The sequence below is a fragment of the Oenanthe melanoleuca genome, chromosome 3, assembly GCF_029582105.1.
Source record: "Oenanthe melanoleuca isolate GR-GAL-2019-014 chromosome 3, OMel1.0, whole genome shotgun sequence".
Taxonomy (NCBI): Eukaryota; Metazoa; Chordata; class Aves; order Passeriformes; family Muscicapidae; genus Oenanthe; species Oenanthe melanoleuca.
In genome coordinates this window covers 23,680,720-23,705,547 of record NC_079336.1, presented here as the reverse complement: position 1 = coordinate 23,705,547, position 24,828 = coordinate 23,680,720, and the positions used below count along the sequence as shown (strand labels likewise).

The window sequence follows — 24,828 nt, the reverse complement described above, 5'->3', positions numbered from 1 at the left end:
CATAGTAATGTTTCATTTTATTTGATAGAAAGTCACTTCAAAAATATGATTAACTATATACATTATTATATATGCTGTACATACAATTACATATACAAAATTTACATAATAGCAAACATCCTTCTCTTACATTTCATAGATGGTAGTTAATAGCATGAGATAGAACTAATATATTTCATACCTGCTTTCATCCTGATCTGATCTAAAGGAATTGTAGGGTGAGAGATGAAAAAGGATAGCAAATCACTGAATTTGTACCCCAGCCCACAAAAAAGTCTTCTCCACAGTGCACTCTATTAGTGCCTTGCTCTAGAACAGTTAGATTTGCAGCACTTCCCTTCAGCAGTATTTGGCTGATAACCTTATCTTCACATTTTTTTCAGTGTTCACTCTAATATTATTTCTAATTCATTTCCGTAGCTCAGATATCCTGAAATCCTTCTTAAATCAAGCTAGATTTTTCTTCAACTTAATGCAATTTCATTTCTCCAATCTGATTTGTTAGTTGCTTGTTTTCCATGTTTGAAATAGATTCAGCTAATAGTACTCTCAGTTCTGGGACAAGTACACTCAAACAGGAAAGCTATAGTCCCAAGCGTTCTCTCCTTCCCATGGCAGAACCCCAAGAGTCACCATGTGCCTGAGAACACTGAGAACACTGTCCAAACACTTCTTGAACTCTGCCAGACTGGTGCCGTGACCACTGCCCTGGGGAACCTGTACCTTCCACTCTTCCTCCTCGTGCTCTTAAAGGGTTTGTGTGACTGCAAGCTGCTTCCTGGAAGAACTGGCATGAGAGCTCAAGGGGAACTGCCCAGATCCTGGGATTTTTCTGGTTGTAGTCCCATGAGGAATATTCTGCCTGTCTACCCCTTCTCTAAGCAAGGGGTAGCATACCAAAATCAAAACACAGGGATTAAAAGCTGGCAGGCAACTCTGTCCTTTACTAGCTGCTTCTGCTGAAGTGTCCTCTATTACCCAACTGAAGGGACCAGGCACCCTTATCCTATGTACCTGATGGTCAGAGAAGAAAAGAGAGTAAAAACCAGCAAAATACTAGCAGCAGAATCCCTGTAGGAGAATAGCTTCCATAACTAAACAGGCTCTCCTGGAGGACTCTTCCCTGAGCTACGAAGGAACATGGCTTCTTCCATTATCTTTCCACTTTGAGAGGTTAAAAAATAACTGCTTCTTTCCTGTGCATATCTTGAAAGTTGTAGTTTCATTGCCCTAAGAAAGTTTTTTTGTTTTCCAAGTTAATAGCAGCCTCAAACATCTATTTTATTTCTTCTTCTCCTGCTCATGTGGCCCTGTGCTTTCTACTTCTGTGCTGGCCACAGTCTTCATTTCACTGGGAGATCTTTCTGTTTTCTCTCCATATCACTATATCTTTTTTGCATTAATATACAATATCTTTCTCTGATTGGTTAAGCAATTTTCACTCAGCTGTCCAGGTGAAAGCAAAGGGAATTATGGTTCCTTGTATATATTATTTTGGTAATACTTTAAATAATGTTTTTTTTCTAACTAAGGGTAACTCTACTTGTATTCTTCCTTACAAGTTTTAATTACTGCATAACATGCATATATCTTATAACATTTTAAATCCAAAGATATTAATATGCTTTCATTTTTTTTCTAGAGTATGGGATTTTCATTTGTTTAAGAAAAAGGTTCTCAGGCTTCTATCTCTGTCCACTGTTGGACACTACCATATATCTAGTACAATTTAGATATTATTTATTTTTCATTTTATACTGCTTCTTAATCTCCATTGAGCATGTGAGCTGGAATGAAACACCTTCTGTTATTCCTTGTCTGAGTTCCTGAGATCCTGTCCGCAACGCTGGTTGGGAGAGGGCGCTGGTGAGCTGCTGGCGAGTTGAGACTCCGCCTTAGAAGTGGGTTTGGGACACTCCTGCTGACCTTCTGGGGCGGGAGCTGGAGGAGTCGGGCAGCTGTCACTTTGCTGAAGTTGTGCATTAGCAGCTGGTGAATCATCATCCTGCTGGTCTTGGGTACAAGGAGGAACAGCCGAAGAGTTGATGCCCTGAGGAGCAGCTGTTGAACCACTGTTGAGACAATTTATAACTAAGTTTGAGATATTAACATTAAATGTGCAATTAGTACTTAGTTTCCGAGCTGCTGAGTTTGTTTATTAGCTAGTTAAACACTTTCTTCACTGTCACGTTTCCCTTTTTGTAGTTTCACCCCAGCTTCATGGATCTGAGATAGAAATTTGTCTGTCTCATTGGATTTGACTCCAAATTTTTTCTCTTGAATCATAACTCTGGGAAAAGGTGGAGGAGATGGGTAAGGAAGAAATAGCAGCAAGGGAGGAAATAAAAACTGCAGCATCACTAGTTTTTAAAGTTAGTAACTTGTGTGGATACACAACACAATTTTCTCTACCCCTCTCTGTATTTCATTGCTGGAAGATGGACTGAAGGAGTAACAGTGAGATTATGAGCTCTTTTAAATTTTCTTACTTTTCTTACAGAGAGTATGTGTCATCTGGGTTAAGGGAGTCACCAAGTTATCTTGATTAGTTATATGGTGCTTAACTGCTTTTACAGTGAGGAAATGCTTAACAGATGTAAAAAAAAACCATTATAAATGTATCAGTTCAAAAGACACTATTCAGGCAATAGATGTTGGACTGGATTTTGCATAAACACTGATCAATAACAGACACAAGGGCATTTTTAAAATATTGAAAGGGCATTTTTAAAATATTGAGTTTAAATTGGAAGGTCTATAGGCAGTACTAAATAACAACCCAGAATTGTTTTAGTGTAGCCAAGGTCTTCCTATCAAGGCTTCAGGAATACTGTGTACATTAAAAGACTCAGGAATTAGCAAAATTTATGGAACCATCTAATGAAGATAAAGATTTAAAATATTTAAGGTTTTAATACTTCCAAAGAATACAAAATGTGTGGTTTTATGCTATTATTTTTCATGCCTGTGTTAAGGACAAGGAAAAATACTGCAGGGAATCATTGCATACTGTATGTTACAAATACACAGGACCTTTGATTTATGAAGTCTTCTCATCTCTAGGAAAAAAGCATTAACACAGTAAACTTTATTTTTGCCAGGCTGGTGTGTTTGTTTATTGTTTCCAGATGGGAAAACCTTCCTATGTGGCTTTTCCTAACAGACAGTCTGTAAGTATTTCTGAAGTAATAATTCACAGACCACTGGAGGTCCATGGAGGTACTACTTGTCAAGCCTTTGTATCGTAACATAGTCAAATAGCTTGGGGTGCTTCTTAATTGTTGTTGTTGGGTTTTTTTTTGTTTTGTTGTGTTAATTTTTGGTTTTGTTTTTTTTTTTTTTTTTTTAATGAAGTGTCTTACAGTTGCAAATTTGGATTTTAAAAACATGCAGGAGATAAGTGAACCAGGAAGAAGAAAAATGTTACTTCAGTATAGAAAGTCTGAGTAAAGAAAATATCTTTTCCCTGTCACCCTATTTTAATCTCATGTCCTGTTTCTTGCTCATTTCTTGTCAGGTTCTTGAGGAGAGGCTGAGACAGCTGGGCCTGTTTAGCCTCAAGCTGATCTGATCTATGTGTGCTAGTGTCTGGTGGGAGAGTGTAAAGTAGACGGAGGCTCTTCTCAGTGGGGCCCAGTGGCAGAGGCAATGGCAGAGGTGGAAACACAGGAGGTCCTGTCTGAGCATCAGGAAACATGGTGAGCCTGGAGGAGCAGTGGCACAGGGGGCACAGAGAGGTGGTGGAGTCTCTCTCTGCCTTTGCAGCTACTCAACCAAACTGTCCATGGCTCTGAGCAGCCTGGTCTGCCTGACCCTGCTTGGAGCAGCAGGGGCTGGACCAGCCAGCCTACAGAGGTCCCTTCCAGCCCCACCATTCTGTGATATGTACTGCTGGTATATGTGGAAACAGTACTGTGCAAATAGCTGACTTCACCGACCATAGCCATGAGTTTGGCAATTTTATTACTTTCATTCACAAGGCAAAAACACCCATAACAGGTAAGATGTTATTTAATAATTCCTCTGACCCAATAATTTAGACTCTTTTGGCAGTAAATGATTGCCAGCTTAGCTCTCCTACAGTACTCTTAAAAATATGCACCAAAGAGGTGTGATTTTCTTTATATTCACTTTTGGGTTGATTGGGATACAACAGGTGACATGAAAATGGAATTTACTGGTCTCTGGTGAGCCAGAGAATAACAAGAAAGGTAAATAATGCCAAATGTAAAATAGACATATTGAGCAAAGCAACTCCATGTGTTGTTTACTTCTGTTTTCTCCTCTTCTCATTTAATAGTGCTGCTTTTTCTGGAACAAATAACTATTTTTGTACACTAATGTTGAGCTGGACTGCTTCTGTATTACGTACTTTTTGTACAAGGTTATGGAAATATTTATTGGCTGGGTAGTGCATATACCAAATAGGTAAGTATGTATTGTTATCTGAATTTTAAGACTGCTTTTAGATTTTATTACTATTAAGTAATATGTAGAATCACACAGTGCAGGCATTTTTTCATTTGACTTACCAAAAGCTATGTTTCTGAAAAGCACCTGAGTTAAGATCTTTGCTTAAAATTGGCTTCTTGGTGCAGTTGTTCAGTTTTTGTCCCATCATTCGCCTAATTAAAGCATCATCTGTGTTTGGAAACAACTGTTTTGTAATTCCTGAAAAATGAAGAGATTATATATATATGGAACCTCCAAATCAGGGAAACAAGAAATGTGTAATATAAAATATAGTCCTTGCATCTTTTAAAGTTCCAGCTACTTCAGCTTCCACTCTAGTTACTTCACTATATTTACAAACTCCTTCATAGATTTTACATATGCCAGCTCCTGTTTTTCTTTGTGCCTTCCACATTGCTGTGCCTGCTCTTGGCAGACTCAAAAGGAACTCCAGGGCCACAAGGGCTTCTCTAGTGAGTGATTTGTGCGCGCTAATCATCTGTCCTTATGTTCTGTTCTTGATCAGAGTTCTTTTCCTATCCTCACCACTCCTTATGAGTGTGATTCCTAGGGTTTTTTTTTCCCTCATTAATTTTAATTTGCAGGTGATGTCACTTTTTCTAAAATTTCCCTTCTGTTTTCCCTGGCTACATTTTTTGAATGCAATAGTAACAGGACTCAACATGAGGAATGCAATTCCTGCTGCCTTCTTTTCCATTATCTTCCTTCCCCCTGATTTCCTTGCCCTTTCATTCCATTTTATTTTGAAGTCCTACAATTTCCATCTTTAAATAATCTGATCTACTAAGTCATTTTCTACAGTCCTAGATCTTCCAAGCTTCCTTCTAATTTTTCTTTTTCTCTTGTATAATGTTGACTCTTTTTTGTTTAAATTCCAGAGTATTTTCTTCTACCTTAACAAAATTCTTTGATTTCTTTATAGGCTTTGTCACTGAATTCTCTACAACATGCTGTATTCCATATCCTGATTACCTTCTCTGCTTCCATGTTCAGTTTTGCCTAGGCTCTAGTAGGATGTAGAATCATAAAATCATTTAGTTTGAAAAAAAACCACTATGATTGAGTCCAACCATTTTTCTCATCCCACTAAATATTTTTCATTTTTCTCAAAAGTTGTTCTGAAACTGTCTCATCTTACTGCATCTCAATATATTTTTTTTAACATCCTCCACACTTTCTTTTTACCTCTCTTGACTTTGGGCGTTTTTTCTAAACGTTCTTAAAGAAAAAAGGTTTTTGTAAGTGATAACTTTTGAAACTGCTGGCTAACTTCAGTAAAACTGTACTAAGGTACAGGAACTGAAGCTAAGCTGAGAAGGGAGCCAAGAGAACTGCTGAAGTCCAAGGCAATGGCAATGGGGGAGGAATTACAGTAATTAATGCTATATTGTTCTAGTATGTAGTTACAGGTGTGAATCCAATTAAAATTTGGCTTCATATGCTCACAAAATACTGTTTTCTTTAAAGCTGATACTTCCATCTGAAATTATTTTCTGTCCTATGCACCATATATTTTCCTCAGTAAACCTCAGCATAAATCAAATTTTGTTTGCTTCTCTGATCACTATTTCTGTCTTCTATACAGTCTCATTCTGCCTCTAGCACTATTTAAAATGTCAGAATTCATAACATTCACTGAACCTCAGAACACAGCAGACATGAAGTGTGTCCACTTCTTGCCTTCCCTTATCTATTATCATTGTGCTCCAAGTTTGACTGTTGCAGGTTAACCTTGCAAGGGCTAAAAAAATAATTTACAATATCACTATGCCTGATCAGTCACCTGAATAAAACCCACAGAATTCACACAGTAGAAATACTGCTACTTGGTATTTCACTGGCAATATTTTTAACAGATGGTTTAAAAAAGCAGGTAGCTGAAGAAGGAAATAAGAAGAAGCTCATCACCTGAGTAGACCAGCTGTTAAATACGACAGTCCCTCCCTCCGAGAAAGCCCCCTGCCAAGTCAGAGCCACCTTGAGTAAGTTAACAAGTCATCACCTATGATTTCCTGAACTTCATTCTGATTCATAGCTGGTTTTGCCGCTTTATCCTTTGAAGAGGAGGACTTTGCACCTGTCAGGCTGTGTGTAGCCATGTATTCATGTGTATAAAGTGCTTGCATCAAGTCATTTATAAATTTTTGAGGTTTGCTCTTGTTACAAAGTGCAATCTGCCACTTTTCGATCTTGAACTGGAAAACAAAATTGGTCACAGGCATAACTAATTGCAGTTTTCTAGAAATATTATATAGTATTACCACTGAAATATCTTTCTAATTTTCTATTTTTAAACCACAATTTCAAAAGTAATCTCTGCAAATGGTGTGCTTGAGGTAACATCACACTTGCATACTGCTCAGCATTTGGGACTATGCACACATCTTGATTGTTTCCCAGGAGGAAGTGTGGGGCAGACTAAGGACCCCATGCATCCTAGCAAACCCTTCCATCCCTATTACTCGCTTGTGGAGACAGGACATGTTCAGACATAGCAAAACCCTTCTGCTTGCACTCCATGCAGGCTGGCTGTGGTCCAGTTCTGGCATGGTTTCTGTTCTGCCTTGGTAGCATGGCACTGTGCCCAAGCAAATATTCCTGCCTGCGAGCAGACATGCCCTAAGAACTGTGACATCTGGTCCTGGGCTTTGAGAGTGGCTTCTGCAACCAGCAGTGGTACAGCCTAAGAATTTGAACTTTCCTAATAGGCAATTTTGAGCTACCTCTATGAAGTAAGGCAAATTGCTCAGAAAATTAGGTCTTTTTATTTCTTTGAAGATGTTAGGTCAAATTCTGTGGTTTGCAATATGCAGTCAAAACATACCACGATAATTCTTAACAGACTTCTTTGGATTTTATCACTCCATGACAACACACAAGAATGATTTGCATGGATTAGCATGACCCAATACATAATAATGTTTATGTAAATTGTGAATGCAGATGCTAGAATAATTTTTTTGGTTGTGCCTTCATTTTTTTCATGTACAGCCTCTGTGCCTTAGATTTGTTAATCACGTTCTTTTATAATCGCAGAGAATAAGGGAATTTCTTTACTCAGTATCTCTCTGTACATGTATTTCTACTTAACTGCTGGCCAGTTTTGGAACAGGAGAAGAAACATAACACCCTCCAATTACAAATTAACAGTTTGAACAGACTGCTGGTATTCTTCTTAGATTATCTTTCAAATACTATCACTCCCCTTTGGCATCCAAACAATTAGACTGGAAGTTATCTTGGTATTTTCTTCATGCATCCATATTCTGCCCTTAGTCACAGATATGCAAGGTCACTGAAATTGAAGTGAATTTGAGAGTGTACAGGACACTGAATAAAGGCTTATGCTTCTCATGGAAAGAGCATTCTGTACAAAAGGAGCTCATTAGTCATGTTATCAATGCAATGATGACAAATTATTTTACTGATGGTTATTTTTTATATTATGCTATGGCAGTAAACTTTATACTGTATAAATTTTTATGCCTGAAATGGCCTTTTAACTGACCTGTTTTTCAGTCTGTTGCTCCTCATCTTCCACATTCAAAGTTATTGGTGAGCTGGAGTTACTATGCATAGCTGCATAGGAATCTGCTAATGGATTGTGAGATGCCTTCCAAACAGCATGTGGATGCAGACTGGGCGTAGATGACGTCACTCCTCCTTTGAGCAGTGCTTCAGCCATCCCCACCAGCTCCTCAAAATGACTGACTGCCTGTGGCAGCACTGAAATCAGATGAAAAGTGAGGGGTAAAATAGTAATTGAAGCTTTCAGACTCCCATTACATAAGCAGGGATATTTTTGCAATTAGATTCCTGTCATAATGCAAAAGACTCAAAGTAGTCAGCAAAGACACTTCAATATACTTTCTTCCTCCTCTCTCAAATGCTTTCCTGCCATTCTACTGTCCCATCCATGAAGATCTGACTTCAGTTTCTAGAATAGACCAGTTCAGTGCGAGGCTAAGGGCAACTATTAGTTTATGCCCATCATAGCACAAAACAGATTATTTTTCTTTTTACAATCTCAAAATCTCTACAAGTCCATAAAGCTATTGAATATGGGCTAAGTGATGTCTGATTTTTTTTTCCTTCAAAGAAATTACACATACTGCAGAGGCTTTTCCTTATTTTAATCTATAGAGAATATGTTTTAAATAACCTTTTCTCAAAGTAATAGGTTCAAATATAAACTTTTATTGCATCCATTAAGAAGAATCAATGCAGAGCAAAAAGGATGCAAGAGGTGCCATATCAGCAAGATACAGAATCACTGAATTACAGAAAATGCTGTAAAAGACTGAGATAATTGCTCAGGATGCAGGGTAAATTGACTTATATGTGTGAGAAAAGTTGTCAGACACTAAGAAAATGTTTACAAATAATATTTAAAAAGGTGGAGATTAATGATTCAAACCAAGATGAATAACATAAGAAATGCAGTCATGTGGGAAATGAAAATGATAAACAGTTTCAAAATCATCTGACAATAAAAAAAACCCAGATACCAGATTGTCTAGGGATGGTATGGTGTAGCTGGCAAGGGAAGGAGTAAATCCTCTTTAAACCTTATTCATTCATTAAAGGTTTGAAACGTTGGGTTCAGTTTTGGCTGACTCAGAGTAAGAGACAGGGACAAGTGAGAGGTTTTTTAAAGATGACCACTAAGAGATGAAGGGTTCATTTACAGAGGAACAAAATATTTCATCTCTGGGAAAGAATTAAATTTGATTCATCTGAAACTAACTCAGGTTGTCAGTAATGAGGAATCACCAAAGCAGTTAGAAATTAAGCAATTTCAGAATAAATGAAATATCAATTGATCAAGGAAACTGCTAGTAAATAATGTTGGTTGGACTGGTCAGAGAAGTATTTGAGCTTAGCTAATGCTTACACAGCATACAGAAAGGTTCTCTTGGGAACACCTGGCAGGATTTAGACAGATTTTTTTCATTTCTAACTCTATGATTGCATGGCCTCTGCTTAAGTGCTGCTGGAATTAAATGCTGCCATGTATCACAGATTTTGATGCTTTGATGTCAGGTGCTTGAGCATCCATAATTCCCATCCAAATGGCCTCTTATAAATCAAGCTTTTTCTGACCTTCAGGCTTTCCTCTTCATCAAAATACTCCTGACTTTACCTTGAAGCATCACCAGGGACTGCCTCAGGCGGCAGTTTTCTCTCATGGTATCTGTCAGCTTCCTCTTGAGACTTTTAATTTTGGCACATAGTTCTACCTTGGAGAGTTGAAATAAAGGTTCTTCATCATCACTGCTACTTTCACTATATAGAAAGTTGCTTCCTGAATATGGTTCTCTCTGAAAAAAACCCCGAAATAATTGCGATATCTAGAGAAACAACAACATAAAATCAAAGCATCAAAACTAGCATTAAAATATCTATTTTATATAAAAATATAAATATATAAACATATATATATATATTAAAATATCTATTATATTAAATTTTAAAATTCTCTTGTATAAACAGACTCGGTACATTTTAATAAAAGCTGTTACCAGCTATTAGTATTCTTATTGAAGTTAAAAATGAAAGGTCAGTGTAATATGTAACTGTTAGGTACCTTTGTCTCTGTTCTGTATTCACCAATTTTACAAAGCTGAATCTTTTAGAACTGTTAACTTCACTATGGGAAAAATCCTATGTCTTCCTCAAAAATACCTTTTAGATTGCTTCTGCTTAATACAGTAAAATCGTTGAAAATGGATGTTTACCTGTTTGTTAATTAAAGATGTTTCAAATTGACTCAGGATGTTGGCAGGAGCAGATGCCTGCAATGATTTCTTTCTTTTTATATGTTTCATCATCTTCCCCTGTAAAAAGTGCATAACAGTGCCTGTGCATTCCTATAGAGCCTTTCATTACAGTATTTCATAATATACCATAAGTTTTTATTCACTGTGCACTTGACATTAATAGTTTTAAAAAATGCATTTATAACTTTGTAAACTTTTATGTTTTTCTTCCCTGTATTTTGTCACTGCAGATCTCAGCACAAGGCACCTCAGAAAACCTGGTCCCTTCCCTTTTTTACACACTAGTCAGATTTCTGTCTTATGAGGGAAAATGCAATGAAGCTACAGAGAATCAAAACCTTGAATAACACTCGACTCTTGACACAGAGAAGGACAAAATCCAACGCCTAAGTAATAACTCTGACAGGTTATTGTGCTGAGGTACCATGTGAAGGCTGCCTGTATTCCTACCTTTACTATACATCTTTTGTGTGTTATATCATGAAGGATCAATAGTTACAGTCTATTTCATTCCTTTATGAACCTAACAATTTAAGGCATAAACACAAAGACATAAACTAACCTTTTCTTTATCCAGGTCACTGTCCTCACTTTCTGAGAATATCATTTCTATCCTCTTCCTCTTGCTTTTTCCAAGGACCTGTATTTTTGTGATTTCATCTGCTTGTAATATCTTTTGCATCATTTCCACCAGCTCTTGGGGGTCATCTGAAATGATGGAAAGGAAAAAGGCCAAAGCCCAATCAGGCAATATACCTTAAAAGCATGTTTAATATCAGATAAATGTTCTGGAACTGCACTCACCACTCATGTACACAACCTTCACCAGGTGCTTTTCTGTCTTTCTTTCTCCCACAGGCCAGTTTACTAGTACGTGCTCATTGGGTTTCAGAAGTCTTTCTAGTTCGCTGTCATCACAGGGAAGGTCCTGTATCCATGAAGTCTCTCCAATTTGCAGCGAATTATCATTTACAAAATCAAATAGCGTGAATTTTTTCATTGTTAAGTGGCTTTCTTGTCACACAGACACTTCCTGAAGGACATAGTAGGAAAAATAGAAGTTATTGTATCATACCACAGGGATGTTACAAGAACGTTTTTAAAAGCCCCAAACAACCTTCCTTTTGCTGGATATTGGTAATTACCTTGTATGAAAATATCCTAAGAAAGTGAAAACTATCCAAGCAGTGAGTTGTGTCCCCCTGGAAAGATGGGAGATGGTCTGTTTAACACTTGCACATCAGACATTTGCCTCCAAAACTATGCACAGAAAGCAGCTTTTACTCACAGAGTCCTGGCTCCCATATTACTTCTATATTCAATCTGGCTGGGATCTTTACTACTACTACATTTGTCTCAATATAATTGTTAGTCCAGCCTCAGACTAAAAGATACAGGTGTGATAGAACCTTTCCCTAGAACAAAGGTAAGTGCTAGCTATACTTGCTTTTAAGTGGGATGTATGGTTGTAATTTTATGGGCAGGAAGACAAATGCAGCCACAGAAAACCAACCCAGGACAACTGAGAGGGTGAGGTATGACACATTCTGGCAATGGAAAACTTGATGTACAAAAGAAATGACAGGCTAAGGACTGGAAGGGAGCTGGGCTGCTTCATGAGGAATAACAGCAACAAGAAGAACCCAAACCCAAATACACAGTTAAATAACTTGCTTCATAAAACAATACTTTTAAAGCTACATGCCATTCTGGGCTTATTAAAGCACTGAATTTCTCTACCAGAAGGGAGCAAGTCATACTTTGAGCTTCTTTTTCTCAATTAGGCTGATAGCCTTTCACAAGAGTGTAAATTCTACTGGAAATGTAATCAGTTCTTTTAAGTGTTGCCATTATTCTCAGAAAATATAATTTCTACTTTAAAATTCTTAAATCAATATATAGAAAATCTGATTTTCAAACCTGAATCTCCTTTCCAGCAAGCATATGGTCAATTCAAAAAGGTGAAATACTTGTACAGAGCTGAAAACTCATGAATTCCTAGATGTGACAGTGTGATTTGCGATTGACTTGGCCTCAATCAGACAGAAGCAAATTTAGTGCCTCATGAAGAGGCTGTCAAAAAGGTAACACAGAGCTAGAAAAGGAGAATTACATAGGGCTATTATGTCAAAGTGAGAATATCTGGCTGCACTGCTCTATGAAGTAATGTCAATTTGTTTGCAGAAGCACAGTTTGCCACTATTCCATGTCTGTGCTATGCCTCAACAGTGCTGGCTTTCCATACAGGAGTGAACTTGTTAATTTGCAAAAGACAGCTGCAGTCTTGTCAACATGTTTACTGATTCAATGGGGCAAGCAGTATAGATAAGAAATCATCATTAAAAGGAGTATTAAATCAAGATTTTATGCAGGATGTGTTTAGTGTGATAGCAGTAGGATTGTTAATTATTGCCTCACTGGAGAAAGGAGGCTGTGTTTGCAAGAACTGCCATGACTTTTCTTTAAAGATCAAAAAACATCCATGTCATGCAAAATCTGGAAGTGGAAGCAGCCTGAGTATCTCTTGAGTATCTCTGCCTAGTATGACTCACCAGAGACCTCATTCTGCCACTGATCCATACTGGGTGGATCCTAATACCACAGACAGGGGTCATTCACAAAACAGAACCCAAAGTTTCAGCTCTGACCTCACTATGGACAGGTAAGATCCAAATTGGAACTGCTTGTTTGAACAACAAAATACCAGTTTTGAAACAGGTGGAGTATGCAATCAGTTGAGCATCAGTATTCTTCCTTCTTTTCCAAAATACTTTTAAGCATATACTTCACTCAGCTTATCATTTCTCATCTGGCTCAAAGATGTTACTTCTGCCTCTGATCAACCCAGCAATCTCCACTGCCCAGTTCTTTGATTCTCAAACAAGGTACTTTCCCCCCTTGGCCTTGGCAGTTGTGAGCTACTTTTCTACCCTCCTTAAAGCCCACATAAGAGCAATAGAATTGCAGCAAAGTTAGAGCTGCCAGTGTGCTAAGTCTAGCAACTGATTGATTGACTTCTATATTTTTTAATGTTTCCCTGCAGTCCTCTAACAGTTTGTCTTTTGTCTCTCATTTTGTATTGAGACAAATATTCTCAGAGCCATGGGACATTCCTGTGGTCTGAACTTATACAGGGTTAGCAAGCCAGCCCAGGATTTCCAGAGGTACACTGAATACACAAGCTGTTCAGAGCATGCAGGGCAAGTGATGATTTCCCACAGCACTAGGGCTGGTAACATACACATTGTGCCAATATCATGCACATCAGTACCAAGTCCAACAGCTTTTGGAAGGTATCAGGCTTGTCTACATTTTTAAACAGCTTCATGGAGTCAATGGAAACATGGATTTCTGGATGTTCAGAGCCCATGAGAGCAGCCAGGGGCCACTGGTAGGCACTGTGAAGCACATGGACAACAAAATATTTTTTTACACCAGGCAAGCACCAGGATCCATGAAAATGCATCCTGACACTTTAGCTAAGGACAATTTTTACCATGGTTATGGCAGGACATGGAGCTCAGCAATTTATCTACGTTATTCATAAAGTTCTGAGCTGACAAGATTCTTGCCTGTGGTCAGAGGGTGTACTAGCAGCTAAACCAATTTCACTAAGGGCCTTAACAGCTGCCATATTCTCTCAGCATGCTGAGAGAAGGAATGCTCCTGCTGATTATGAAGGGACCAAAGCAATTCAGGGGCAGCAACAGCAACTGGCCAGGTCCCCTTTTCTCTGCTGCAGCTCTACTGGACATAAGCCCAGCTGCTTGTGTTATGGGTAAAATGATGAAATAATTATATTGCCAAATAAAAGGAACAGAGAATAGTAGTTGGTTGTAAGTATTTTTATATTGTGGAGCAATCCCTTCAGCTCCTGCAGTAGACATTAATCAAACTACGTCTTTTCACAGAATTTATTGTGACAATCCATGGGCCCTGGGGATAACACCTAACTGTCTGCTGGCATCACCTCTAGCCAGTGATTAAAGGGAATGGAAAGGTAGAACAAAATGTCACTAATAAGGGAGAGGAATAGTGAAACACTTCATTTCCTGCAAGAGAAGTCCCGCAGTGTTTTCTCACCCTGACTTCCCACAGGAATCAATGTGAACCTAGTCTAAGTCAGGACTACTGGAGATGATTCCCTCTAAAATCTTATTTGCCAAAATAGATCAAAGGCAAAATATAATGTATCATCAGAAAACAAACAAAATAACTTGGGAACTGGGATTAACCTTACCAAGCTTTTACTGTCTAAAAAGGGAGAGGTTGTCTAGCCACACTTGGCTCAGTCACTGCAGAAAGGGAGGTGATTCATCTCACCCTATGATACGTGTCTAAAAGACAGCAGATGACTTACTGTCTGGGAGAGCCTATTTCTCTCCACCAACTACTCAGTGGCTACAGAGATGGTGTGCCTCCTTACAGAAGCTGGCCTGGTCCAACCCATCTTGTATTAGCTTTTTTTGGTTTTGAATGGATTTTGAATAGTAAGGTGGATTCCAGTAAACCAGCAGAAGCTATAGAGAGCCAAAAGGTGGCATATCAAATCCATTAAAGTGTATGTGGTTCTCAGTTTTAAATCTTTCTAACGTAGTTCTGCAAGTCATCAAGTAAGATTTCTGACACTGAATGCTTTGTTCAGTGGTTCATTTGCAGGCAATATAATCATTCATAGGCATTACTCTGTGCAGCTACTAACCACAGAGACAATTATATGACCTTTGAAAGCTACTTATGTTTTACAAGTTACTTAATTCTGCTATATGCTCCATTTGAAAACACTACTGATATGAGAAATTCTGAAATGCAAATTTATGATTTTTCACTGTCTAGGTCATGTTTAGAAGGGAAAAAAGAAAAAGGAAGGAGCCATATAATTTTAAAATTCTGCAGAGGAAATATTAATTTGACTAAATTTTTACAAACTTGTTAACACCTCACATATTGCACAAATGCTATAAATTTGTAATCATGATATTGTTACTAAGCAACACAAAAAGCCAGAACCAAACCAAACCAAAACCATGCAAGAAATCCCAAGCCACCAAAAATCCACAAACGTCACTTAAAGATATATCTCACCCTTTGTCTGACAGTCTGTTCCATTCAGCCAGAGAACTGGCAGATGGCATGTTGAGATCATTATTTCTCTTTTCTTTCAGTAAACACAGTGCAAAGTGTTACAAGTTTACAACACAAGATTGTGTACCCACTTGACAAGTCTGATTCTGTTGGCTTAAAACAGGGCTTTGACACTGGTTTCAGCAAATCAAGGAACTGCACCACAACCATGTACCACATAATTATGGTAAATGGTCAGGCTTGCTACAGAGTTGCCTTAAGTCAGTCAATGTTAACTGATGTTCAAGGTGAGAGACATGCAACTCTGCAAAACAGAGCAGCGATTGATTTGCTTTTGTTAGTGCATAGACATGGATGCAAAGATTTTGATGGAATGTGTTTCATGGACCTTTCCAACCATTCAGTATCTATACATAAGCGCATACAACAATTGCAAAAAGGTATGACCAAACTCAAAGTCAAAGAAGGATCATGGTTAGATGATCTAATTGGCTAAGCCTCACACCATTGTGGAGAGAAATTTAGAAAACAAACATGTATGTGCTGATTGTCATCATAGTAATCGTGATATTTGTGTCTTGTCTAGTTCAGTGTATCTGACAGACGGTTAACAAAGCTGTCAACGCAGTGTTCATGGTTCCCTGTTTTCAAATTCCAACAAGTGAAGGACTGATGAGAGTGGTTGAGAAAAACATGAAATGTACCCCTGCTTATCTTATACCCAGCTTGAGCAAGGTGTAAGGACTGAACAATAGATACCTGGATGAAGTGGAAGTCTCAGAGAAGCCCCAGAGAAAACCTGCACCTCTCTACCTGCCACTGTGCATAACCAGCCTTGTGATAAATGTGGTCCTTTAAGGAGATAAGGATGCACTCAAAGACTTTCTAGTGAAGGTCAGACAGCCTTTACTGCCACCTCAGCTGGTAGAGGAGGACCAAAGTGTTTATTCTACCTTTTGTGTCAACTATAAATTCTACTGAAAATAACCAAGACCCTCATTAAGCCTTTTTGCATATTAACTTTTACATCCTAAGCATCCAAATGAAGAGAAATGAAAACACACATGTATGATCATAACCATCAGAACCACACCTAAAACAAAGGAAAGGATGGTTTGGGGTAAAGAAAGAAAAAAAAGAGGGGGAAACATCTCTGCTTACTTGGGATCTTTTGATGGACTGTCCTCCTCCCCTGAAAGATGCCTCTAGGTGAGTTTTGTGTCTCCAGTGCATTGTAATGTCCTGTAAATATTTTTATATTTCTATCTATATATCACTAATAGATCTCTGTTACTATCACCTGCTGTAGTGATACACTGTGGTTTCTGCAATGCTATCACCAGCAATCCTGAGCCTGTTTTCTGGTTACTTCAGGAAACTGTACTTTTTGTGAATCTGGACTGTGGAAGGTTTTATTGAACTCAGATCTATAGTATTGAATTAATAAACTGCACTAATTGCAAGTCTGTGATCATGCAATTCCTTACTGAACTCAACCAGGCTGTAATGCTGAATCAGCTCTAAACAGAAATTAAGCCCAGTTCCTCTGATTTCAGAGGACCATGTGGAATGCAAGGGGATTAATTTTAGGCCAAATATCTGTAGCCTTAATGCAATACATAATAAATATATAATAAAGCTAATATTTTATTATGTACTAACATTTTATATTATTTACTTTCTGAGTTCAGCCTTCCATTATCCCTGTTTTCCTTGGGAAAAAAACAAACAACCAAACCAAAACCCAAACTTAACTGGTCTTAAATTTAATCTACCTCTAAAAACCTATTTATTTCCAATTCAGCATGATAAGTGGTAGTGACAGATTCGGTTTGTGTTATTTAGACTGTGACATTTTACATTGAATGTGTCAGAATATTAAATACAAATTGTTGATGGAAAACCTGGGCTGCACTGAAGTTAAAATTCGCAATAGCAAGTATATGATGGAAAACACGACCATATTTAAATAAGTTATAAGCCCTGTTGTAGGTTCTATTATTTTTTACCTGATACCAGTGTAAGATTTACTAATTAATTCAGTGGAATTAGGTGCTGTCAGAATACAAAAGTGTGTAACTGCTCAAAAGATTTACAGTGCAATATCTTAGACATTTCTGGGAAAAGATGATTCGAAAACACAAATCTGCTCTCAGCTGAGAAATACAGAGTACAGATTTTCCAGAATCATCAGTATCACTGTGTTCCAAATTCAGCTGGGAATCTGGGGGAGCATGTATCAGAACACTACTGCAACTCTTAAGACTATAAATGCACAGAAATTATCACAGAAATGATCCACTAAATGAACTTATCTTCCACAGGAAGATGAAACTGATTTCATTCCTGATATTCAAGAGGTCACTTCCTCATTGCAGATCATTATCCTGGTGTGACTAACTGTGAAATAACCTAAGATGCTTTTCTAAGAAGTGATGCTATTCATGGTAAAGCAGCAGGTCTGGCCTTATTTACCCAGATGGCCTCCTTGACTTTAAAGCCTCAGCAGCATTTACAACTCACAGGATTACACAGCGAACTTCATGCAAACCTTGTACTACATTCTAAAATCGATTAAGTGACCCAAGGAATTCATGAAGCTATTCTTATTTTTCACAACAGTAACCTTCTCCTACATTTTAGCAACCTAGGAGTTCCATAAAATAATACTAATATCTAAATATGCCAAAGTCCTATGAAGGACTTGAAGCTTGAAGAAATCTATTGGAAAAATGCTGATTTTTGCATCAAATGATTAATTTTATTTGTTAAATTGAGTGACGGGAATCATGAATAATGAATCATGAATAATGAATTTTTAAGCAGCTATATTTAGTATGTCTGGTAGTACTAAACTTTTGTTCTAACCAATAATTTATTCAACTATGAGTGAAACATGCCATTCATTTTAATGGATTCCAAGATAAGCTAGCATCATTACTGTACTTAAAGTACAGTATTCAGTTCTAGATGAAGATGCTTACATTTACTGGTGCACCTGGTGTCTTAAGTTATTGCTGTAATCACTGGAGATGCAGGGGTCAATTTGGCTTTCTAAGCCAGTGTCTAGCACCACTATTACTTGCTTGGCCTTCAGCTGCTACTCTAGAAGTACAAATCTCCCACAGGTTTTTTTATCACAACTGTCATCCTTTTGGAGATGTCTCAGCCTTGATCAGCTCCAGCAGTTATAAGTGTGAAGCCCCTACTCAACACAGTTAAAGCTTCCTGGAGAGCAATTCAGCTTTTTTCAGCTGCTGTAGGGTTCAATTCAGTAGCCTAAAAATAAATGCATGGTGCAATCTTAGAAACCATAAATTATTATGCCTGGCCTCCAGCTGCCTCTTCTGATGGGCACAGACTACACACAGGGCTTGGACCCTTTTCTGGGTTTACAATGGTGGTTACTAACTCTAGGCATCTCAAATGGCACTAAACACAAATTCAGGGAAATGCTTTGTTCTCTGAGCCTCGATGATTTACCCGAGTTTAAATAGGAACCTGGATATCTCATATGCCTATAAACCATGTATGTTTATTTATCTGTATTTTAATCCCATACTCAGTGAAAGATTCACATTAAGGTAACAAGATGCCAAGTAAGATGTAGGAAGCTATCTTAATTCTACTTGACATTAGTATCTTTATTAAATAGCTATTTCACAGCTGACAGATGGAGAACTAATACTCTCTTGAATTTGCTTGTTCGTAAATGCCATGCACAACAAAATGTATTAATGTACAGACCAAGAAATAAATCTCCTTATTTATTGAACTGGATGAAATACCCATGGCTACAGGAGTCTGAATAATTCCAAGAAAGCTCTTTCCATGCAGGTTAATATATATAAACACTTAGAAGCAATAAGTAGGCTGGAAGGAGAAACAGTCAACATGGCTCTATAAAGTCAAACACTTGGCCGTGCTCATTATGACCTTGGGCTTGGGTAATCCAGTGCAATCCCTTTTAACAGCTCCCAAATTATAAACGTTAAAAAACAGTGATGCATCATTTATCTTGTCTAAAGATGTTTAGGGGATCATTAGAGAAAGCCTGACCACATACAAATCTGTGCTGAGGAGCAATAATTGTGCACTTGATCCAAGCAACAGCCCAGGCAGTCAAATAACCTTTTCCTAAAAGGCTGAAAAAATATTAGACATACTTTCTGTATGCAACTAATGCACTTTCAAATTGGACTTATTCAAACAAACCCTCCAATAACCTGATATTAGAGATTATAAGAGGATGCATGTTACTCTTTTTATAAGGTAATAGAAACTATATTTTTCATTCTACCCTAGGGCGTTACTGTTGGTGACATTATCCCTTCGACTCTTAAAAGCAAAGAAGTGAAATAGAAGCTATAAAATTCCAGCGTTGATTTTAGCAGCATCTTTACTGTACCTACTTCTATGTCTTTACTAATAGTCATAGGTGAGTGATGATAGATGAGAAGTCATGCCTGCTCAATACTCAAAGTGCCTTGCTCTTTTACTCCAAAGCTCTTCCCCAATTGCTCTGGTTTTGCAGCATTTCAGTAGGTAGGAGGAGGAAAAAAAATCCGCATTACTATTAAAGGTCATGAACTAGAAAAAGAGACATATATATTGTCCTCTTACTTCAGGGAATATTGCTTCCACTAAGAGTAATTCTGCACACACTTGAGAGAATTAACAGCAACGCATGTCCCTGCAAGGATAAAACCCTCAAAACTTATTAGAGCTATTTTTTCCCCTCCTGTAAAATTAAATGTATGCAGTTCAAAGTAATATAATGGTGGAATGACCAGTGTTGTATATCAGTCTGAAACAATCCTTAAACAACTTTCAATTATATAGTTAAAATACTAATGAAGTGCAATTCCCTCTGGGATGTAAGGCCACATACAGATTGACAACTGCTACTCTAAACACTGCCAAAAATGAATACAGAGCAAATTTCAACCAAGGACAAAGGGGCACACTGCTGCTGTAATAAAAAACAGTGCCATAGGAGCTTCAGCAGTATATTTCCATCTAGGCTCAAGAACAGCCTCTCTGCCTACAAAGTCAATTTATGCCCACAGGATTCCTGCTAGCATTTTTCCAGCAACACTGTAAGCCATGAGAGTACAACTGTATGGCTCATTCTCCATTTGATTTATGTTCAGTCTAATAAACAGAGGGAATTTAAATACACAAGTTCTTTGAGCTGACAAAACCACAAAATAAGGACAATAACCTCTACATATATAAAACTGACAAGAATTTGATTTTACATGGTCACCTATGACACCTGCAGAAGGCAAAATGCTCCAGCCATGGAGGGCTTTAGTCTGTAGCACTGGAATCACAGAGTTTGGTCTTGGGTAAATCATACAATCTTTAAATTTATAGTTCGCCTTTTATTTTCATTGGATCTGAAATAATAATCCATATTTGCCTAATTTCAAAGATATTGTGAGAATTACCTAATGCTAGTGGTGCCTTTTAACCATACAAAGCACTGTATGGAGTAAAAAATTTAGCAAGTTTTGCAGAATGAAGATTTGTAATAACCTTGCTGAATTTAGAACATATCATTTCACATAACGGATTTCTTTTCAATGTGTTGCCTGTATCAAGCTAGAAAGTGTTATTCTTTCAACAGAAGAAAGTGTTTTATAAGGTTTAATAATTTACCAGAATCTCTCACAACACTTCCTATGCTACATTTGAGCTGCTAGGGTAGCACTGATGGCATCACGTGAGTAGAATAATAGAGGGGAAAAGTCAATTATTTCATTGAAAGAAGTTGATAACACTCAGATACATTGATGTCTTCTGTATTTTCTTTGCTTGCCACTTTGGTTTTGACTGTATTTTCTTTGGTTTTTGTTTGATGAGGAAAAACCCAAATATTTTGTTAGAAAGTATTAGATGATTAGAAAACGCTTCTAACCAGTTAAGTAGTCATTTAGGCAGAATGTTTCACTCAAATATAATTAATTAGTACAAACACAGTCCTCAAAGCATACCTACATACCAGTGAAAAGACATGATCTTACCCCTTCACTCAGCTCACTCAGCTACTCTTCTGAAATTATTTCATGCATAATCTCCTATCCTTATGTCCACATCACCAGATCCAGCACGTGACCTTTATTCCCTCAGCTCACTGATACAGGGAGTGTTACAGCTGCACAATGAGGTCCATGGGGCCTCACTCTGCAGGAGCAGAGAGGTGCCTTCACAGAGCTGCAGAGTGCCCTTGAATGCCATGGCTCACACTGGGGGAGGTCAGCACACCTCTGCAGACCTGCCATCACATTTTCTTTTGGAATTTTTCTTGCCTGTCAGTCTAACCTATGGCACTCAGAAGTTTTAGTTTCTTTTAAAATGTGTGGCTGAACATCACCTAAATTATCAAGGAATATGCACTAGTCCAGAGACTGCTGCAATTGTGCAAGCAGGACAAGGGTAAGGGAAGAAAGGATCTCCTCCTTCAGCCTTGCTGGGCAAGACTGCTAAGTCAGAACAGGCTATCATGAGAGACCAGCTGAAAGAATATTTGAGGTTAACACTGCCTTATCTCCCTGCAGGAGGGCTGCTGCTGCTACAGCACATTCCCTGTTCAACTCTTACATTACTGCAGTTTGACACAATTTCCATGTTGTTTCCCTACCTCAGGCAACTTGGGAAAATAGGTAAACTGCATTCAAGAGTAACTGTAGCCACAGAAACATCCTCCTGTGCCCTTCCACTTCCATACATTTGCTGGTCACCTCTTCTCTATGGGTTCTCTGAAGCAGAACTTTCCTTTTTGATCCCTCTGCCCAAGTAATTCACCACCTTATCCCTCAGCATTGCTCAAGTGAAAGGCTGCTTCCCTCACTGCCACCAAAAGTTTCAGTTGTGCTGGTGACATTGTCACTGCTCTATTTGCCTGTGGTTCCCATCAAAGCAAGCATCTGCAGGACCCTACATCCCACCTGCTCACAATTCTGCAAAAGTGCACTCACATTACGTGACATGGCAGCAAGACCCCTTGCTTATTGCAGAATTAATAGCTGCCTTCTTAGATTACCAAACACTTAATTCCACTTCTCAACAACTTCTGACCTCCCCTCCCATTCCACTCCCTGTGATCAGAGTCAGTTTCAAGATTTGTTACCTTCTTTTACTTCTCTGCAATGCCTTCACCTCCAGGGTTTCCCTTCTGAGGTCAAATCTCAGATGAGAGTTTTTGTTTTAACCTTCTCTCTTCATTTCTTTTGTCTTCTCTGCTTATCATCCTTATGATTTAGGAAAAGTCCCCTAAAAAACATTCTGTAAAGAATCTTAGATTAAAGTGTGATACTTATAAAACTTCTCTTAAATTCTCTTTATTACTATTTGGGGGAAAAAATCTATCCACATATAATTTGCTTTTTTATAATGTGTAGTAACTTCAGCAACTTAAACTTCATTCACCATGGAAGTAATATTTTAACCACACTACTATACCCTGCAGTATTTAACAAGCATGGAGCAGTAATAAATATAAAGAAAGCCTGAGCAGCAATTTGATGTGCATGTGAAATAGTTGACTCAAAAGCCTGGAGCAGCAGCTCTCTGAAAAATCATGCATGTCAGCATTTCTTGTATTAAACTGTACTCTCTTTTGCATTTGAAAAAAAAAATTGAGCAGCTGTCACGAAATTTATTATATCATTTTTGATAACCATTATCCTCAAGACACCAGTGAGCTCTAGACTCTTAGAAGGGAAAAGCTATAAACTAAAAAGCTTTCACTAGAGATTTGTCTGTCAGATGATTTCTATGCACTGTTACCCGGGAACAATGTGAAAAGAACCCTTCCCCCTCAGTTCTCTGTGATTTACTGTGCAATCACTGCCGTGCTACTTTTGCTCCATCATCCCACTCTGAAACAATACATCAGTGCAGAGCTAAAGGTGTCAAAAAGTTTCCTGCTCCTGCAATATCCTGCAGCGTGGCACTGCAGCATGATGCCAGGAGGATCACACCAATTTGCTTCATGTTTCAGTGAGGTAACGTGGACTGTTTGAATAATCTCCAGGTAATCTGCATCAAAACCATTCTACTGCAGTGTACTGCGGTATTAGGAAAGATTTCAATGTTGCACCACGTGATGCAACACAACCTTACAGCATTTGGCAGTTTCTAGGCAGTGAGGGAAAGCTTGGAATCTGTGGCTGCAATGAAGCAACTTTCCATTTTAAAAGTAATAGGACAGACTATTTTGGCGCACTTTGTTGGTATATAACATGAAATGATACAAAAATCCTGAAATAAATTATTATAGACCTAAAACACTTTTTTTTTTTTTTTTTTACTTACACCCCTGCTATCATGAACATCTTTTAGTGATAACAGATTTCCACAACCCTAAGGGTACAGTAAAGTGTTACCCCAGTGATAAATTACTTTTACTAATCTAGAGATTATTTTTCCTGTTCTTATTTAAGCTACCACAGATACATTTCCCTCTCTGTCTTTCCAGCTTGCATATTTTAAATTTAACTTAAATTTACACATATGCTTTTCTGTAGCTTCAGGTCAGTCATTTAAAGCAGAAACATTTCAATGTTTCTCCAATATTTACACAGAGATTTTAATTATTCCTATTAAGTTTTGGAAATGTTCTTCAATTTTATGTGCTGACATCAAAGATGCATGAAAAACACATGAGTTTTGCCTTGAATGAACCTTTCCCCGCAGTAACGTGAGTAAATGCAATATTGCAAAATGGTATCTGACTACATATTCCATAGTGATTTTTTTACAGCAAGTGGGGTTTTTTTTTTGCGTGTCTGTGAGGGAGTTTAAAACTGTATTTCCAAACACCTCTGAAACAGACTTTGGAAGTCTGGACTACCACAGTAACAACTACAGAGGTAGAAACAGAACCATATGAACTCTTGTTACCATCCGCACCAGTACCGGCACATGGCAGGATTGTGATGCTGCAGCGGCTGCGGCCGGCGGCGAGCGAAGGGCACGGCTGACATTGGCTGCAGTTTCCTGCAGCGCCAGGGGCCCCGCAGGTGCTGCTGCTCCCGCTGCGCGCAGCGCACGGCCCCGTCCTGCAGCGCCGGCAGCGGGGCCACGGGGCAGCCCGCACATGGCCCCGGTCACCTTGTGGGGATGGATCTCCATCACTTCCCAATCCCTTTCCCCGACACGGAACCGGCCTCGACCGCCGCCTGGGGTGCAGGGTACGCACTGACCCCCTTCCCTCCCCCGCGGAGGTCGCCGCTGCCGACACCCCGCGCCCCTCGGCCGCAGCTTTGCCCCCTTTCCCCGGGGGTCCCCCGGTACCTCGCAGCAGCCATTTTCCGGCTCTCAGCAGCTCCAGCGGGGATGTCACCGGCCGAGTCCCCTCGGCGGCGGGATGCACCGCTCCTTCCCCTCTCCCGACACCTCCGCCACCTTCTCCTCCTTTCTCCTCCTCCCGTGCTGCCGCCGCCCCGCCCCGCCCCGCCGCGCCGCGCCGCTGCCATGCGGC

The 24,828-nt window shown here is 38.7% G+C and overlaps 1 protein-coding gene across 4 annotated transcripts; it reads right to left on the bottom strand.

Annotated features, from left to right (window-relative positions):
• Nucleotides 1-24,792, bottom strand: BEND6 (BEN domain containing 6). 4 transcript variants are annotated; one of them, XM_056488560.1, is made up of 10 exons: nucleotides 24,642-24,792; nucleotides 22,474-22,628; nucleotides 11,058-11,286; nucleotides 10,816-10,961; nucleotides 10,212-10,310; nucleotides 9,617-9,794; nucleotides 7,982-8,199; nucleotides 6,476-6,668; nucleotides 4,533-4,671; nucleotides 38-2,072 (listed from the first exon to the last, which is right to left on the bottom strand). In XM_056488560.1, exons 3-10 carry the CDS (start codon nucleotides 11,251-11,253, stop codon nucleotides 1,808-1,810), a joined length of 1,434 nt encoding a protein of 477 aa, XP_056344535.1. In that variant the 5' UTR covers nucleotides 11,254-11,286; nucleotides 22,474-22,628; nucleotides 24,642-24,792; the 3' UTR covers nucleotides 38-1,807. The 4 variants fall into 4 exon arrangements, with proteins under 4 accessions (XP_056344537.1, XP_056344535.1, XP_056344539.1 ...); XM_056488562.1 differs by lacking the exon at nucleotides 22,474-22,628 and having other exon boundaries at nucleotides 1-2,072; nucleotides 24,642-24,742; XM_056488564.1 differs by lacking the exon at nucleotides 10,212-10,310.
• Between the last annotated feature and the right edge of the window lie 36 nt (nucleotides 24,793-24,828).